The sequence below is a fragment of the Micromys minutus genome, assembly GCF_963924665.1.
Source record: "Micromys minutus genome assembly, chromosome: 8".
Taxonomy (NCBI): Eukaryota; Metazoa; Chordata; class Mammalia; order Rodentia; family Muridae; genus Micromys; species Micromys minutus.
In genome coordinates, this window is record NC_137977.1 from 39,872,930 (window position 1) to 39,890,596 (window position 17,667).

The 17,667-nt window shown below is 36.4% G+C and overlaps 1 protein-coding gene across 11 annotated transcripts in view; it reads left to right on the forward strand.

The window, feature by feature from the left end:
* Positions 1-17,667, forward strand: part of CSNK1G3 (casein kinase 1 gamma 3) — an 87,789-nt gene that overhangs the window by 12,817 nt on the left and 57,305 nt on the right. For 10 of the 11 annotated variants that reach the window (XM_080920426.1, XM_080920433.1, XM_080920432.1 and 7 more), the window contains exon 2: positions 13,233-13,655. In XM_080920426.1, the coding sequence (XP_080776552.1) occupies positions 13,478-13,655 (178 nt within the window). In that variant the 5' untranslated portion in view covers positions 13,233-13,477. Of the gene's footprint in view, positions 1-12,197; positions 12,328-13,232; positions 13,656-17,667 lie in introns of those variants that run through there. The other variant, XM_080920429.1, reaches the window with a different exon arrangement.

Consider the following 17,667-nt stretch of genomic DNA (forward strand, 5'->3'; position numbering starts at 1 on the left):
ACACACCCTGAGACCTGTGGCTCCCTGGGTCTTCTGTGTGGTGGATAGGAGGGCTTGGCCCAAGCTGGTCCTTTTCTGTACATCCAGTGCTACCTGCCCACTTGTGTCCGGTCATATACATCAAAATAAAGCCTCTAGAAACTGGAAAAAAAAAAAAAAACTGGTGTGACTTCATGTGCCTGTAACGTTAGTCAGTGCTGTGGGAGGCATGGTCAGCATAGCTCAGGTTCAGAGAAACCTTGACTTAAGGGAATAAGAGTGAGGACTTACCCATGTGTGCGTAGGTGTGTGCCCATATGAAAGTAGGTGTGTGTGCATGTGCATGCACACACATAATTAAAAAGGCAAATCTTTCCAATAAAAAGATGAAACAACCCATTCATCCAGCAGATGCACAGCCACATGTAAGCAAGTGTTCTACCACTAAGCCTTATTTCTTGCCCTCTTTTCGCTTGTATTTTGAGGCACTCTAACGATATATTAAACAGGTGTTCTTGAGCCTTCCTATTCATCCTCTTACATTTAGGGATTTATAGGCCCAGACTTCTATGTCCAGCTGAGGTGTTTTTTTGTTTCCCTTTTTTTTTTCCTTTTGAATTGTAGAGTTTTGGAGAGTCTAAATGACCTTTGGTCTATAAGATACTATTTCACTTCTTGTAGTGTGTCTTGGAACTGTAACTGTCCTTATGGTTTTTTTTAGCATATCATACCTACATTCAGAAAGAAACTGCTATATAAATTACTGTTACCAAATTTCTAATAACATTTTCTTGATCTTTTAGTTTTTATTGTGTTATTAGGAAGAAATGCTGGGTAGGAAGACTTGTGCCTTTAAGGACACCAGATTAACAAATTGTAGTATCTCAATTCTAAATGAAAGAGTAAAGCATTGTTCTCTTCTTTAACAGTGACAATGAAATGTAGAGGTTCAGCTGGATTCAGTTTCAGATGTTTGCGTCCATTAGAAAGATTCGAACATTATTAGGTTGTTAACAATCATTTCCCGTCCTTGCTTGGTTTCATTATAATCACCAGGAGTTAAATATTGCTGATACTTAATTCTCATTCCTTATTTATAGACGAAAGTGTGAGTGAGTATAAATGAATATGTGTGTGTGTGTGTGTGTGTGTGTGTGTGTGTGTGTGTGTGTTTGTAGTGTTTGCACACCAGAGATTATTGTCTTTGTTAATTGCTCTCAATTTTGTTTTTTGAGATAGAACCTCTTACTGAACCTGGGGCTCAGGATTTGGCTAGAATGGATGCCCAGCAAGTCCTGGGGGATCTTCCTGTCTCTACCTCCCTAGTGCTGGGATTACAGGTGCATGGCATAGTTCCTGATTAGAGTTCAAAGAAGGTAGTGGAGCTTAAGTTTAGTATAGCAAGCACTTTACCTCCTGAACTATCTCTCCAGCCCTGGAATACATTTTTTCTTTCTTTTTTTAAAGCCAAGGTTTCTCTCTTTGTGTTGCCCAGGCTGATCTCCAATTTCAAATTCTCTTGCCTTAGCCTGGGGTTACAGATGCTTACTGCCGTATTTAGCTCTTTATTTGCATGCTGGAGATAGATGCACTCAACCCTTCCTGCTTGTGTGACTGAACCATCTCCCCAGCATAAGGTGAAATACTTTCAGTGAGAAAATTTTCATCAATTAGAGGAGATTTTTTTTACTGTTTTTGGATTAAGTATTTGCAAAATTTCCTGCTTGCTAGTATTTATTTGTAATCTATACTATTAATAAATTAATACTCTTGGTGCTGTTCCAGTGAACCACAAACAGCATACAAAAAATAGAAACAAGTTAGATTTAGTCAGCCTTTCTTTCCAGTTGAGGTTAAATAAGGTGATGCAATCTCCTGGCTTTGCTTTTCATAGTGAGTCCTTTCCTTTCCATTTCCTTTCAAGATTTTGTTTAAAATGACTCCAGATCTATTGCTGAAGTGCTGAATGATGTTCTCAGGGTAAGAAAACTGGTGTGTTGTGGAGAAAGTACATCTAAGTAAGTTTAGTTGAGGTGCATGTATAACGTTGGGAAGTGTTTTAAAATAAGCCTGCAAATTGATTTGTTGATAAAACTTTTGTGATGAAAGAAAAAGTCTGGACAGAACCTTAAGTGTATTTTTCCTTGGAGAGTTGGTTTAGTGTTTTATTCTGTATTTGCACTGACTTGATAAAATGTAACTATCATGAATCAGATGTTTTTGACTTTCCTGATGAACAGAAGAAAATAATTTTTAATGACTAAAAGGCAGGTCATGTAAGTAGAGAGAGTAGTCACCCCGACCCTTCTGTTTGATTTACCCACATTCACTTTATCCTTTTCCAATTTCATGTCATTCCCCCCTCCAAATAACTCACCAAGTCTAATTTGTGCTGCTTATATTTTCATGGGTGTGGTTCACCTACCAGGGGCTACACCCTTAAAGAAAACGGACTCTTACTCCCCTAGCAGCCACAGTAGAAGTGGAGGCTATGCCAGTATGCTGACTGCCTTGATCTTCCAGTGTCAGTCAGGCAGCCACAGCTGCTGTGAGTGCATCATGTAGTGGTCTCCATCATGTTCCAGAGACACTTTCACTCTACCTCCCCAGCCTCTGCTTCTTCATTCATGTTACCCAGACTTTGTTCCTTGATGGCCCTGATGGCCTTTGGGGCTCGAGTAGGAGTGTGATGCAGATTTCCCATCTGTGGTTCAATAACTGCTGACACTCTCTATACTGGGATCAGTTGTGAGCGTTATGTTTATCACTGTCTACTGCACAAAGAAACGTCTCTGATGAGGTTTGAGAGCTGTACTAAGATGAAGTCATGGGACAGTTTGATACTGTGTCTGTTTAGCAGATAATAGCAATAAATTCACCACTGGAGCCTGTGAGCTCTGCAGCCGTGGGTTTATAGACAGATTTATGGTACCAGGTATGAGTTTTCTCTTCTGGAGCAGGTCTTAGAACCATTAGAAAGCAACTGGTTGGCCTCATAACATTGTTGTTGCTATTGCACCCCTGGGCATATCTTGCCAGATTAGTTGTAATTCCGAGGGTTCTATGGTAGAAGAGGTTTGTTGGAGTGTTTGTCAGTTCAATTCTGGACCTGGAGAATTAGCTGATAGAGTAATAAAATATTCCTGCTTCATTTCCAAACGAATCAGCCAGTGATTTTGACAGCTTCTAGCTCACTGTCTTGTCTAGAAAGGCAATTCTTAGGTATGAGTCTGACCTGCAGTTCTCTGTATGTACATATAATACATGATTAGGATACTGGATATTTTATAGTTCTTTTAACTGTTCAGAAATGTGGGCTTCAGTAAAGATATGTTAATAAGGATTGTTCATATCCACATACTCATTTATGGAGAGATGGTTCAGTAATTAAGAAGTTAAGAGCACTTGTTGCTTTTGCCAGTGAACCCACATATGGTTCCCAGCACCCATGTTAGTCAGTTCACAAACTGCCTGTAACTCCAGTTCCAGGAAATCTTAACACCCCTTTCAGGCTTCTGCAGAGGTCTGCACATATGTAACATACACATGTAAACATACACATGAATAAATATAAAAAACAAATTTACCGGTAAAATTAAAGTAAAAAATATAGAAGACATTGTGTGGACCTATACACACGTACATCCTAATGTATTGTTCTGCTTTCTCTTAGTATTCTGAAATCCTGAAGTTGGGCACTTTTATAAAGAAAAGTTGGTGCTGATGAAATGGCTCAGTTGGCAAAGTGCCCACTGTGCAACCATAAGAACATGAGTTCATAGTCCTCAAATTCTTGGAAAAGAGCCAGGTGTAGTTGTTGCACATCCAACACTGTAGTGCAGGGAACAGCAGAGGCTGTTGGATTTCTGGAGCTTGCTGGCCAGCTGGTCTAGTCAATCAGTGAGCACTAGTTTCAAAGAGGAACTGTCTCAAAAAGATAAGGTGGAAAGCAATTGAGAAACATAGCCACAACCTCTGTCTCCCACATATGTGCATAACACATGCATAAAGATGCTCATGCCAACACTTCATGCACACATTTATACTTTACCCTCACTCCCAATAAAAGAAGTTGCTTTAGATCATAGTTCTAGAGATTCAAGGACATTGGCTTGGTTATGGTGAGGAATTCATTTTGAGTGTCCTTATGGTTGTAGATGGAGAAGTCACATGGTGAGACAGGAAACCAGAGGGCAGGGGAAACTCTTTTGAGAACTAAACCACTTCAAGGGCTCTTCCCAGTGACCTAATGATTTTCTTCTAGGACTTCTTAAAAATCAGATTATTTTTTAATATCACACTGGGGACCCAATTTTCAACATATAATCCTTTGGGGACATGTTGAACTATATGCATCATGGCATCTATTTACCTGAGAATGGTCAGACCTGGTTGACTGGAAAATTCATTTAATTAGACTTAGAACATTTCTGCTGCTGAGGAAGTTTAGTAAAGTTTCTCATTTAAAAATTGCCTTAATTGTACCCGATTATAATACACTATGATTTGGTATTCCTGTTATTATATAGTAGCTTTAACTCTAGAAATATTTTGACCATAACCTATAGAAATGTATTTTACTTTTAGGATCAGTATTTTATAGACACACACACACACAAACACAAACACACACACCATTAATTTATGGCACTGAAGGTCTCATTAAGCACGTTGTTTTTGGCCAGGCATGGTGGCACATGCCTTTAATCCAGATTTTGGGATGAAGAGACTGGTAGGTGAGTTTGAAGCTAGCATGGTCTACACATTGAGTCCCAGGATAGTCAGGCCTATGTGGACACACCCTGAAGCAGAACAAAACAAACAACAAAGAACAATATGATTTTTCTTACTTCATGTGTGCATTCCATTTTCTTTTCCGTCGCACAATGTCATCTTATATAGTTGCTGTTTAACAGGACTCACGAGGGACTAGTGGGGCCTGATCCAGTTTAGAGAATATAAAAACTGATTAGTAGTCTCTCTTTCTTTTACCTTCCTTCCTTTCTTCTCCTCTTCTCCCCCACCCCTCTTCTCTCCTGCTTTTGTTTGTTTGTTTTCCCTTCTTTTAGGTGGTAAGTTTGGAAGATAGTTCTTGGGTTTTATTCACAGGAATGTACAGGGAAATCATTGAAATCAAGTTTCAGAAATATTAAGTAATTTTAGATGATGGGTTCTAAATCTTTTGAGACAATTTTTTGTAGTATGTAATTAAGGAAATTGATGTCCATAATTTTGACATTATGGTTAATGATTTAGCTTTAAAAATAAGTGTTTGTTCTTTCCTTAGACAACTGCTGTTGGAGTAATGCCAGAAGCCAGTAACTGGGACACTTGGTGCTAACAGAAGCATGTGATGTAGTGGCTAGCCATCACATCACAAATGTCTTCACTCATTTCAATTTCAGAGAGGCTTGAAGACACATTCTAATACGTTTTTTATAGAGGGTGTATAAAACATTTAGTACCTCAAATTAGCCTTTTTGTAATAAATACATAGTTTTAATTTTCTATTTCTTGAGAATTTCATACATTAATACTTTATATTAGTTCCACCTTTCTTCCTCCAGCTCCTCCTATGTCCTCTTTATTCCCATTCAAATTCAAGGGCTCTTCTTTTTTATTGTTATAGTCACAAGAACACACACACATGCACACATACAAAACCTAGTGTTGTAATAAAACAAATAATAGGCAAATATATTTTTATTTCATGTAACAAACCTGTTGGGAAGTACTACCGTCACAAATAAGATTTGAATATACAATTTGATATTAACTTTATGTTATAATTTTATACTTACAAAGAATTATAATATTAGAGATGCATGAAATCTTTTTCTTTTGCTACAATAGTATTTTGAGAGCATAATAAATTAGTTTTAAAATCTGAAACTTATTGGTGTTGATTTGGTTGGCACAGAAAGCAGAACTGTACAGACACGTTTTCACACTGTGTCTCTGTTTTATCTGGTTGTGTCCTTGAAGAGGTTAGCTCTCTGTGTAGGTCTTAAATGACTACACCATGCTGAGTGTTCTGAAGATTTGTCAGTGATTGTCAGAGTATACTAGTCCCTGTATGTCTAGTCAGGCTATGCCAGTGTTCTTCAAATCTAGAAGCTCTTTTAGTAGTGGATATCACTGTATAAAAATTGACGATGTTTATAAAAATAAGGCAATTGATTGTTCATGTTTGCTTCTTCTTAAAGACAATTTTAGAAAGCATCCTCTTGACCTGTTCCCTGTCTTTTAAAATATATATCTTTTAGCCTCTAATATACACATATATAATTATGTTTTTTATTTCTACGTAGTAGAAGGATTAAAGTTTTAGTTAAAGGAAAAACATCTGTTATAAAAATTGCAACATCCTCAAGCATTATAAATGTTTGTGTTATGAAAAATTGTGAACAGGGCGTATTTCTTTGACACTCCTAGTAGTTGCCGTGCCTACTCTTTAAGATCTACTTGTTGGTTGTCTTTCTTGTGTCCTTTCAGTCTGTCTGAACAGATTGTCTCATTCTTGCATCTACATGCATGGTGCTGCAGTACTACATTGGCTTTTCTTAGCTGTTGTTTTTCTCTTTAAGCATCTGGAATTTAATTAGACACACTGAGTCACATCTAGTCATATTTGTGCTTCTTGTTTGACTACTAGAAAAAGAAAAAATAAATTCATTTTGCGTGGGTGCTAGACTGAATACTATGTAACATTCTTTCTCATTTTCTTAACTTAAATATTTTTAGGTCTTTTATAGTGTGTCTATTGAGATGTTTTAGACACTTAAAAAACATAGTTGGATTTTAAACCACAGATATTACTTAGTTTTCAGAATCGATTGCTTCTGAAGTTTACTTATTTATTTTCAGGTGCTAAGGTTGGGGTTCAGGGCCTTGACTTGTGTGCTAGGCAAGGATATGGTGAAAGAGCTAGCCCCCCTCCCCCCGAAATTATTCCTTGTTAGTTGTTTTTTTTAAAGATCACGTCCTCATTTGAAAACGGGATTCTTTGGTGACAAAAATGCTGGAGGAGGAGTCGTGTACTTCAGATTAAGAAGTCTTCAGCTCTTTTCACTGTCAGATTTTGTGCTGCCTTTGAATTATCCACTAAAAGTCATGAGGTTTCAGCACATCTGCTCTGGCTTCCTACTACTCTGTAGTCTTTTCTTCATCCTCATCTATTTAATAGTAACTTTATCTCTGTTTCTTCTCGGAGTGAACTTGCACTTACCCTTTCACTTAAGTCTATGCCAGAAACAGAGATTCTTATTCTCGCGCTTTCTTTTGTTTTATTTGTGCCTTGTTAATAACCACACTTTTATTAATTTTGCCATAATTTTCATACATTATTTTATTTTATTGTGAAATTAATTCTGAAGGTTGAAAATCAATGACCTTGGCTTGTGCTGTTTAAGACTAACTTTGAACCTATGTAGTTTGCTAGGTTTACCTTTTCCCTGGTAAGCATTTCTTTGATGATTTTCTTATCCTTCCCCCTCCCTTCCCTTCTCTTTCCTCCCCCTTCCTACTTCCTCCTCATTCCCCTTTGCCCTCTTTCCTTTTAGCTTTCTTCCCTTCTTTCCTTTTTCTCTCCCTTCGTTTTTTTTTTTTTTTTTTTTTTTTTTTTTTTTTTTTTTTGAGACAAGTTGCAATCTGTAATATAGGTTGTCCCGAACAGTGTTTCTCAACCTATGGCTCGTGACCTCTTTGGTAAACTTTTATCCAAAAATATTTACATTAAAATCCACAACAGTAGCAAAATTACAGTTATGAAGTATCAATGAAAATAATTTTATGTGTGGGGTCAGCACAGCATAAGTAACTGGTGTGAAGGGTCCCAGCATTAGGAAGTTAAGAACAGGCTGGGGTCAGACTCATGGATAACCTGTCTCAGTTTCCTGAGTATTGAGGTTATAGTTGGGAGCCGTTCTGCCCAGTGCTGCTTTCCTTTTCCTTGTTCCTATTAGTAGCTGTTGTTGGCTGGAGGCTGGAGACATTGGACTTTGTTATTACTATGTTTGAATTTTGCTTTTTATTCTTTTGAAAAAGTGTGGTTTTGCTTTATATATTGGGATTGTTCCCTTTTTTGTCTTTTAAAATCCTATTTACTCTAGTATCACTTTGATACTCTGTGTATTACTGTATCTTCTAGAGGCTCCAAGGAAAGAATTGTTTTTAATTTTGTTGATTAAATAAGTTGGTAGTCAGTAGTTTGCCTCCACCTCCTTTTGGTAGGAAGAACAATTTTCATACTAGATTTCCTTAGATGTCTAGTGGTCCTTGGTTATCAGTTTATATTTGTGAAAGAGGGGATTAGGGTATGCATTTAGATTTTCCTTAAAAAGCTCTTAGAGTTTTGCATACAAATAAAAAAAGTTTGTCAACTGGAAGTACCAAAAACTTCATTGATCAATGTATAATATGTGTAACTGACCTTGCTCCAAGCATCAGGGATCATAAAAAGTTACACGTAAGAAACTGTATTATTAAATATTAACGCTGCTTCATGGGTGCTCTCATAAAGTTCTACCACTATTTAGGTCTGTCCTAAAACTTAGCAATCTTCCTTAGTCTCCTAAGTTAACACTTAGGATTACAGGCATGTACCATATCATGCATATCTCCAGGGTTCAACTGGAGATTTTGGGTATATATGTGTGTATGTGTATGTTGTTTTTAGTGTGTGGCTGTGGTGTCTGTGTGTAGGTCAGAGGTCCACGTTCCCGTGTTGACTCCTTGCCATTCCACTTTGTTCAAGACAGGGTCTCCTGTCGTTGGCATAAATGAGGCTAGTTGGCATTCTGGAGCTTCTGGAGATTCCTGTCTGTGCCTCCCTTTTGTCTATAAGGGCCTGTGCTGGGTTTGCAGATAATTCAATGTCTGCCTTTACTCACTGAGCTGTCTCTCCTGTCCCTATACCTGAGAATCTTGGTTTTAAACTATTTTAATTTCTAAAAAATAGTTTTAGAAGTAGGAATTCTATGTAGTTTATGAATAGTTTCTTAAATGTTCTGAACTAAGTGAAGTAAAATTAAGACTTGTTTTAGTTTCCTAGTAATCACTGACATGTTCTTTGACTTGTCCCCCTTACCTGGCATGAATGATTTGCTAGGCAGTTTCCTTTGCTTTATTTTCATCTATCAGAAAGTTCAGTTTTGAGAATGGACTCATTTTTCAGCTATTAAAAAAGCCTGTTCATTTTCTAGGCTCTATTTTAAGACTACTTCCTACGTCTACTGATTTCCCAGCTTCAGGCGTGGGCCTTAGCTTGGGGTCCTCTACCAGGAGAGGTCTTTAGGGCTTTGTCTCCTCTCCTCCTCCATCATGCACTGTGCCACCCTGTCCTGTTGTGAGAATGTGCACTCCGGGAAGTCTTACGTACCTATTACACAGACAGCAGTCTACAGGCATCTCTGTGTGTAGATATGCATTCACAGGCTTCACCAAAAAGAAGCACTCAGGAAATGGGGAAGGGCAAATAGGCTGAGAGATGAGAAGTATGTGAACATTGGTGAACATTTTTACTCCATTCGTGAATCCTTAAATTTAGAATATGCTTTTTGATAGCTCACTGTTTACTCATAAGTGGAAAGCTATATATATTGAAAATACAAAAATTTACCAAAAGAAAACAATTTTTTTCTAAATGGAAAAAAGCAGAGAAGGGATTTTTTAAGCGTTTAAAAAATGATTGCTGTGTTCATTAATTATTTAAAATAGCTGCATTTTAAAGTAAGCTTTATGCACAGATATGGAGATATGTTATACTTTGAGATATTGTGCTAAATTTTTACTATGTGAGTGAACATCTTAAAAATTTATTTATTTATTTATTTTTTCATTGTTTCTGATCTGGTCACTAACAGGGACACTGAAAGCTCCTACCAGTGAATCAAGACCAGCATTTTCTTTGAGAACTCTAGCACACCAGCACAAATGCCAGTTTATTTATAATTATATATTTCTATGTATATACATGTGCATGTGTGGAGGTCAGAGGACAGTTTGTGGGAGTTGGAGCACGATGCATTTACCCCCTCTCAGCTATCCTATCAGTCCAGCTATTATTTTAAAAGTCACACTTTGAGGTACAAGGTACATATAACACAGTGTGCAGGCTAGTTTTATGCATTTGCAAATATATAGATAGGTGCCCATAACTCTTGATAATAAAGGTACAGGACACACGCTTCCACCAGGAAGTTCCTCTGTACTATTTTCCAGTGAACCACCCTCTTAGTATAACTGCTCCGAGTTGTTTCCATAGCTTAGTTCTGTTGCTTCTAGGATTTCAATAATCAGAACTCAGTTGTGCCTGATGTCCTTCTACTTACTCCTGATTCAAATAGGATTGGTGTTATATTGGTATACCAATTTGTTTATTCTTCTGTTGAGAGTACTTTGTATCCAGATTTGGTTATTATAAATAAGGCTACAATGAAAATGGGTGACAAATCTTTGTAAATACATTATTTTATTGATAGGCTAGGATAAATATACCTTTTACTTCATAAGAAACTGTCAAACTTGGTCCCATTGTTCTACTGTTTTATATGTACACCAGCAATTAATGACAGGTCTATGTGTTTTTCATTTCTATTAGTATTCTTTTGGTAGACTTTTTAATTTTTTAAGATTTGCTTTATTTATGAGATGAAATGATACTTTTATGGTTTTAATTTGTATTCCCATGGTAAGTATGATATTAAGCAAAATTTCATTCATTTATTGATTATTTGCTTACATTCTTTGTGGAAGGTATTCTCCAAATTTTTAATAAAAAGGATAAAAATTATTTTAATTGTTGTATACTAATGTATATTCATAAGTATGTGAAATAATTTCCCTTAATATCTAGTTTCTGTTCAGTTCTAATTTTTAAGTTTTTATTTTATTTTTCTTTTATACACTGCAAGTTTACAAACCTATTTTCCTTTATGGTTCTAATATTTGCCTTTAGACTGTGATTCATTACATATCATTCTTTTATGGCTTGAAGCAAGGTTCATTTTTTTTTTTTCACATAAGTGTACAGTTGTTTTCCATGTCACTGTTGACTTGACTTGGTGTCTTAGTAGAAAATCAGCTGTCCATTGGTGTGGTTCTGTTTTGGACTCCGTTTCATTTACCTGTTCTGTAGTATTTTCATATTGTTTTGATTACTGCAGCTCTCTAGTAAGCCTTGAAATTAGGTGCTGTTGTATGTAATTTTGTTTTTGTTGTTTGAGATTGTTCTAAATTTTTATACTGTCTCTAGGGACAGTTTGTCTAGAAAACAAACTCACTGACCTGTCACTTGGCAGTGTGTTGATTCTACAGATCTTTACAAAAATCACATTTTGAGGTGTTCTATTACTCCTTCCTTGTTTCTGTGTGTAGCTCAGTCAGGGCATTGATGCATGTGTCACCACAACCTAGCTTGAAACTGTACTGAAAAGAATGGATTGTGTAGATGAAAGTAGGTGTTCATGAGTAACAGCTGAGAGACTAGCCATAGAGCATACAAGTATTTGATGGCTGAGATTTCTACGGAAAATGTGTGGTTATGCTTTTCGAAGTCTTTAACTTTTTTAATGCTTTTAGAGTTTTCATCTGTGTATTACAGTATATTCAATACACGTATATTCATGAGGCATGGTGGTATACGACTGTAATCTTACATGTCTGAGTCAGGAAGATTCCAAGTTTGAGACCAGGCAGTGATACATAATACGGCCCTGTCTCTAAAGGAAACTTTAATACCTATCTTCTTTAACATCTTAGCTTTGTGAAGTTACTATTTTTAAAGACTTATTTTGAGTGTTACATAAAACATTTTTTCCTTGAGATACAGGAATGCTATGTTCTTATATTACCAGTTCTGTGATTCTTTCCTATATTTAAAGAATAATAAATGAAGACCAAAGGAGAACATCCTTTTGAAAAGTAAAAAGTATACAATAGTGAAGAAAACACTTTAAGATTAAAAAATTTCAAAACATGTTTTATTTTTCTGCTTTTAAATAGAAGATTAATATTGATTTCCCAGACTTTGAGATATCCTTTTTTTTTTAAAAAATGAGATAACTTTTAAATTGCAATGTCTAGGCTAGTTAGTGTGTAATGTTTTGTGAATACATTATTCTCCTTTGTTATTTTAGAACCACCAGATGTCTGATTTCTAGGGTTTGTGTTTGTGGGGGATAGGGAGATGCCTCAGGTGGCAAAGCACCTCCTGCACAGACGGGATCCAGTGTATGGGTCCCCAGCACTCCTGTCAGAAGCTGGACATGATGTGCTTCTGTAACCTGTTACTGGAAGGGGCGTGGACAAAGGCATCCCTGGAGCTTGTCCTGCCAGCCTAGCAAATCTGTGAGCACTGGGTTTATTAAGAAACACCATCTCAAAAAACAAACATACAACAACAACATCAACAAACAAAAGATTGAGGAAGACACCTGTGGTGATTTATATAAGAACATACCCCATAGACACATACATTTGAACCCTTGGTCACCAAATGGTGGTACTATTTGGGGAGCTTACAGAATCTTTTGAAGGTGTAGTCTTGGTAGAGGATGTGCGCCACTAGGGCTTGGCTTAGAGTTTACAGTCTTACCTCACTTGCAGTTTGCTTTCTCTGTTTATTTGTGGTTAAGATAAAATCTTTCTGGAGGCTTGATGACCCAGTGTAGGGGAATGCTAGGGTGATAAGGTGGGTGTGGGTGTGGGGGAGCACCCATACAAGGCAGGGGATGAGGGCATGGGGCTTGTGGAGGGGAAACTGGGAAGGGGGATAACATTTGAATGTAAATAAGTAAAACAAACCAATTTGAAAAAAGATACAATCTCTCAGCCTTCTGCTCAGGCCGCCTATTGCCTTGCATTCCTTACCACAGTGGCCAAAAGAAACTCTTCTATAAGCTGATTTTGATTATGATGTTTCATCATAGCAACAAAAACTGATAAAACACCTGATTTCTACCTCTGGCCTTTATATACACATGTACATATGTGCACATACATTTTCATAGTTGTATAAACATCTACACACATATACCACACATTTATACACAAATATACACATTTTTTTAAAAGTTAAATTTTGTTTTTGTAACGTTTGGTATTAAAGTACAGACATAAAAAGTAATGGTTGATGTAAGAGTCTACTGTGCTTTGGTTTCACTGACCTCAACAAATAACCTAAGCTTTTGTCATTTAATTTTCTAAATATGTATGTCACCTTTGTTAACAGTTTTCTCTTCTTAATGTTATAGCTCTCTATCAGCACCAGCTTATATCACCGAGAAGATCATTTTAAAGGCATACCTTGCTGAGAAGACAACTGAGAAGTTGTACGGATGGGATGAACACGCATCACTTGACTGACTATCTGCTGAAGTTTGGATGCTGACGTGGCTCATAGGGCACTGCTGCCTAGTGATGCACCTGCTCTACAGTACCCCATTTCATTGTGCTTGTCTTGATTAAAGAATTCAAAGTGGAGTACCGCAAACTTGATATGGATAATAAAAAGAAAGACAAGGACAAATCAGATGATAGAATGGCACGGCCCAGTGGTCGATCAGGGCACGGCACTCGAGGAACTGGGTCTTCTTCATCTGGAGTTTTAATGGTTGGACCTAACTTTAGAGTTGGGAAAAAAATTGGCTGTGGCAATTTTGGAGAATTACGATTAGGTAAGATTGTTTTCTTTATTCCATTGTCTGAAGAACAGTTTAAAAATGAATACACTTGTAAAAGTACACTTTTGCTTTAGTTATAAGTTCTTTAAGTATATAGTTAGGGGCTTTAGTTGATCACTATTTCCCAAAATGTTGGTTATAAAAAAAAATACAGGTATTGAAACTTTCTTATTTGTGCTTTTATTTGTAAGGAATTCCCAAGTATCTGACTGTCTATTTGTTTGAGAGTAACCATTCTCATTTCCTAAGAATTTGAAAAACAGCAAAAAAGTAAATTTAAAACACCAAGCAGGGGCTGAAGAGGTGACTCAGAGGCCCAGAGCACTGACTGATCTTCTAGAGCACCCACATTGTTTGAGTCCTAGTATCCACGTAGCAACTCAGAACCGCTTGTAACTCATCCTAGGAGATCTTTGCCTTCTTCTGACCTTCTTGAATAGCAGGCTCAAGTATAAGGGCACAGATATATGTGTGTATGTATGTATGTGTATGTGTGTATATATGTATATATCTATGCACTCAAAAGCCCATACAGGTAAAAATGAATAAATAAAAATCTTAAAACTGTCATAGTTTCCAGTAAGTTTTTTGTTATATAGTACATTTTGGGGGGATAATTACATTCTGTTTTCATATTTCAAAACATTTAGTAACTGAGCATTTTAGAGTCTTATATGTAGCTTAAAGTCAAGATAGTGACAATGAAAAATTAATGACGTTTACATTGTTACAGTTCCTTGTTTCTCTGTATTATTCTCCCCTTTCCTTCCTTTACCTTGCTGTGTCTGTGGTAAGGTTTAGGATCATTTCTTTAACTGGCATCTCAGAGCATAGTTTGGAAAATGTTGGGTTTCCCGAAGCTCAGTCTACTTCAGGAACCAAAAGGAAGACTTGCCAGATGCCACAAAGCAAGCAGTTCAGTGGCATATTTAGATGTGAGATACCAGTCTTACTCCCAGTGCATTAGAGCAGCTGTCTCCATTGAAAAGAAACAAGGAATGTGCTGTAGTAACACAGGAGTCAGTACTTAGGTAGTTAGGTACATTAAGGACTCTCCTCATTGGACCACCAAGACCGAACTTGAGGTGAAAAAAACTGACTTTACAGTTTTGAGTCCCACCTGCTGTTGAAAATAAAGCAATTTGTGTTTCTACTGAGCTATCTCTTTTCATTTTGTAAAAAAACACACTAATTTGTAGTCTCTTCTATTTCATTTGCTTTGTGTTGCTAATGGACATTAAATATGAATGAATGAAGCAAGCTACTAAGCTAGTGATATTCTTTGTTCATAGCTGTAAATATGGTGTAGTTGGCAAATTCTTTTGCATTTAGTAAAGATTAGATATTTGAAAGGGCAAATATTTTATGGGTTGCTTTTGAAAGATTGTGAATTAATTTGAATTTTCTAAGTTGTTTCTTACTTGGGAGTTAGAGAAATTATTTACTTTTTGTTAAATTTTGAGATTATCCATCCAATTCTTAACATTGGTCAGATACTGAAAGAGTTTATGAATTCTTTTTCTAGGTTATCGGAAATAATACATTTATGAGTATAATATAAAAGATTAACAGAAATAACTTTTTATAATATACAGTCTCTGCGTATGTGTGTTCACACAGAACAATTCTAGTAGTCATCTTAACCAGAACAGTATGAGACATAGTGTCTCATAAGCTGCATAGTAAGATTACACTATATATTGTGGGGCACTCCTTTCTTTGTGAATGAACAAAAATAAAAACAGTGTTCCTGCTTGGTCTCTAATTATATCCAATTAAATGATTATGTAGGTGTTATATATATGTGTGTGATACTTAAGTATTTATTTAAATATATAATTTATATATGTATATCTTGAAAAGTCAAGCTAATATACTATAATAACATATGAGATTTTTTTCTGCAAAGATTTGTATAAAATCAATTATACCAAAATTGAGCGTGTTGAATCAATGAGTTTATTGGAGTTAATTTCAGTAGTCTAGGTTTGAGGCTACTCAAAGGCAGCTACATTACGGAAGAACCCACCATAACTGGGTGTCAGCTCAGGAAAAGTTGCATTTCTGGAGATCTCTACTTGATTTAGAGGCAGCTCGAGTAGTCAAAGTAGTGTCTTCCTTATTCATCTTGTGGGTAAAAGAGTCTCTTCCCTAAGCAGCTATTTATTGCTTCCATAAGCTTAACCGTGGGGAGAAATCCTGTGTATCTGGAAGTTTCAGCCCTCTAAGATTTAGAAGATTATTTACTTCCTGAGCTTCATGCTTCCTTCTCTCTTCAGGAGGGAGTGTTTTCATATACAACATATATATATATATCTGCTCTACTATAAATGCCATTGTTTTATGAATATTTAACTATTTTACATATATGCACCTATATTCATAGATATAAACATACAGAGCTAAATTAGTCATTTTAAGTTTTCTTATTCATAGACCACTAAGAGGGCAATTTATTACTGTCTTTTCAAAGCCCTTCATGGTTTCTTTGTTTAGAAAAAAGTCATAAACTTTTTTTGGGTTGGCATGGATTCTGTAAAGTGTTTTTATTAACCTTTATTTTTATGTGTATGTATTTTTCCTGCATGTATATATGAATACCATGTGTGTACAATACTTGGAGAACTTGCAGAGGTTAGAAGTGGGTTTCAGATCCACTGGGCCTGGAGTTACAGATGGTTGTGAGCTGCCATATTGGTGCTAGAAATCGAACCCAGGTGCTCTGGAAGAGCAACAATGCTCTTACTGCTGAGTGCACTCTCCATCTCTGCTTTGAATCCTTAAAGTACTTTTATTAAAGCCATATTAATAAGAACATCCTGAACATTTGGGGTGTGTGTGTGTGTGTGTGTGTGTGTGTGTGTGTGTGTGGTCTGACTAAGAGAGAATATGAGGTTTACCTTTTATAGGTGTTTATTTTCTACAAAGATACCCAGAGCTATTTATTGCTGTAAAATGATGTTTCTTATATTGTAGGGCACATTAAATACTTTAGACCTCTTTGATACCTTGTTGTAACTTTGCATACATGCCTAGTTGCCCAAAAGAGACACAGCGCTGTCTACTGCTAGAAACTGTTCTTACATATTATTAGGTTTTCAAAAAAAATAAGACTGAGGTTAAAAAACAAACAAACTGGTAGACAACAAATTTAAATTTTATTTAAATCAATGTTACATTTTTATTTTAAATGATGTGCCGATTTGTTTTTTTCTTTTATCTTTATGTATTGGCAGTAAAGCTTGTTTTTTTTTTTAAACCTGTTGATAGATCTATTTCAAGTTTATATACAGTCACTCCGAATTCCTAGAACTGTTTTTGACACATACTGAGTGACATCAGACATAGTTAGTCAAAACAATAGGATTATATTGTGTTATAGTCTTTGAACATCTTTAAAAATATTTTTAAAACTTTAGCAATTCTATGCATATGTGTAAATGTATTCTGAGCCTCCCACCTCCTATCTTCTTCCCAAATGCCTCTGGACTCTTCTTCCCAACAATTTCCCCTCCTACTCTCTCATGTTTTATTTTTAGAGAAGGATCATACTGAATTTAATTAGGACTGCCTGCCCTGGGTGTGGAGTTATTTCCTAGAGCATGCACACTAACTAGCCAGTGGACACATCTCATTGAGTACAGTGCTTCTCCTCACCCTCACAAGTGCCAGCAGTTCCTCAGCTAGTGATGGCACCTCCTCCCGAGCTGCAGTGTTGATGGGCTCCATACTATTCTGGTCTTGTGAAGACAACCTCAGTTGCTGTAAGGTCATGAGTTGAGTCATCGCGTCCTGCCCAGAAGATAGCATTTCACAGAATGCCTTCTGTCCCTTTTTCCTCCTTAATCTCTGAGCCTTGAGGGTTCTTCAGTACTTCAGCCAATAAAGCTCATTATAACATGAAGCTTCTCTGGCTCACGTTAATACTGGCAGTAATTACGGTGTGAATTGGACTAAATAAAGGTGAAGTGCCTCAGATCCCTCTTGCTCTAACAGTCTTTAGTTG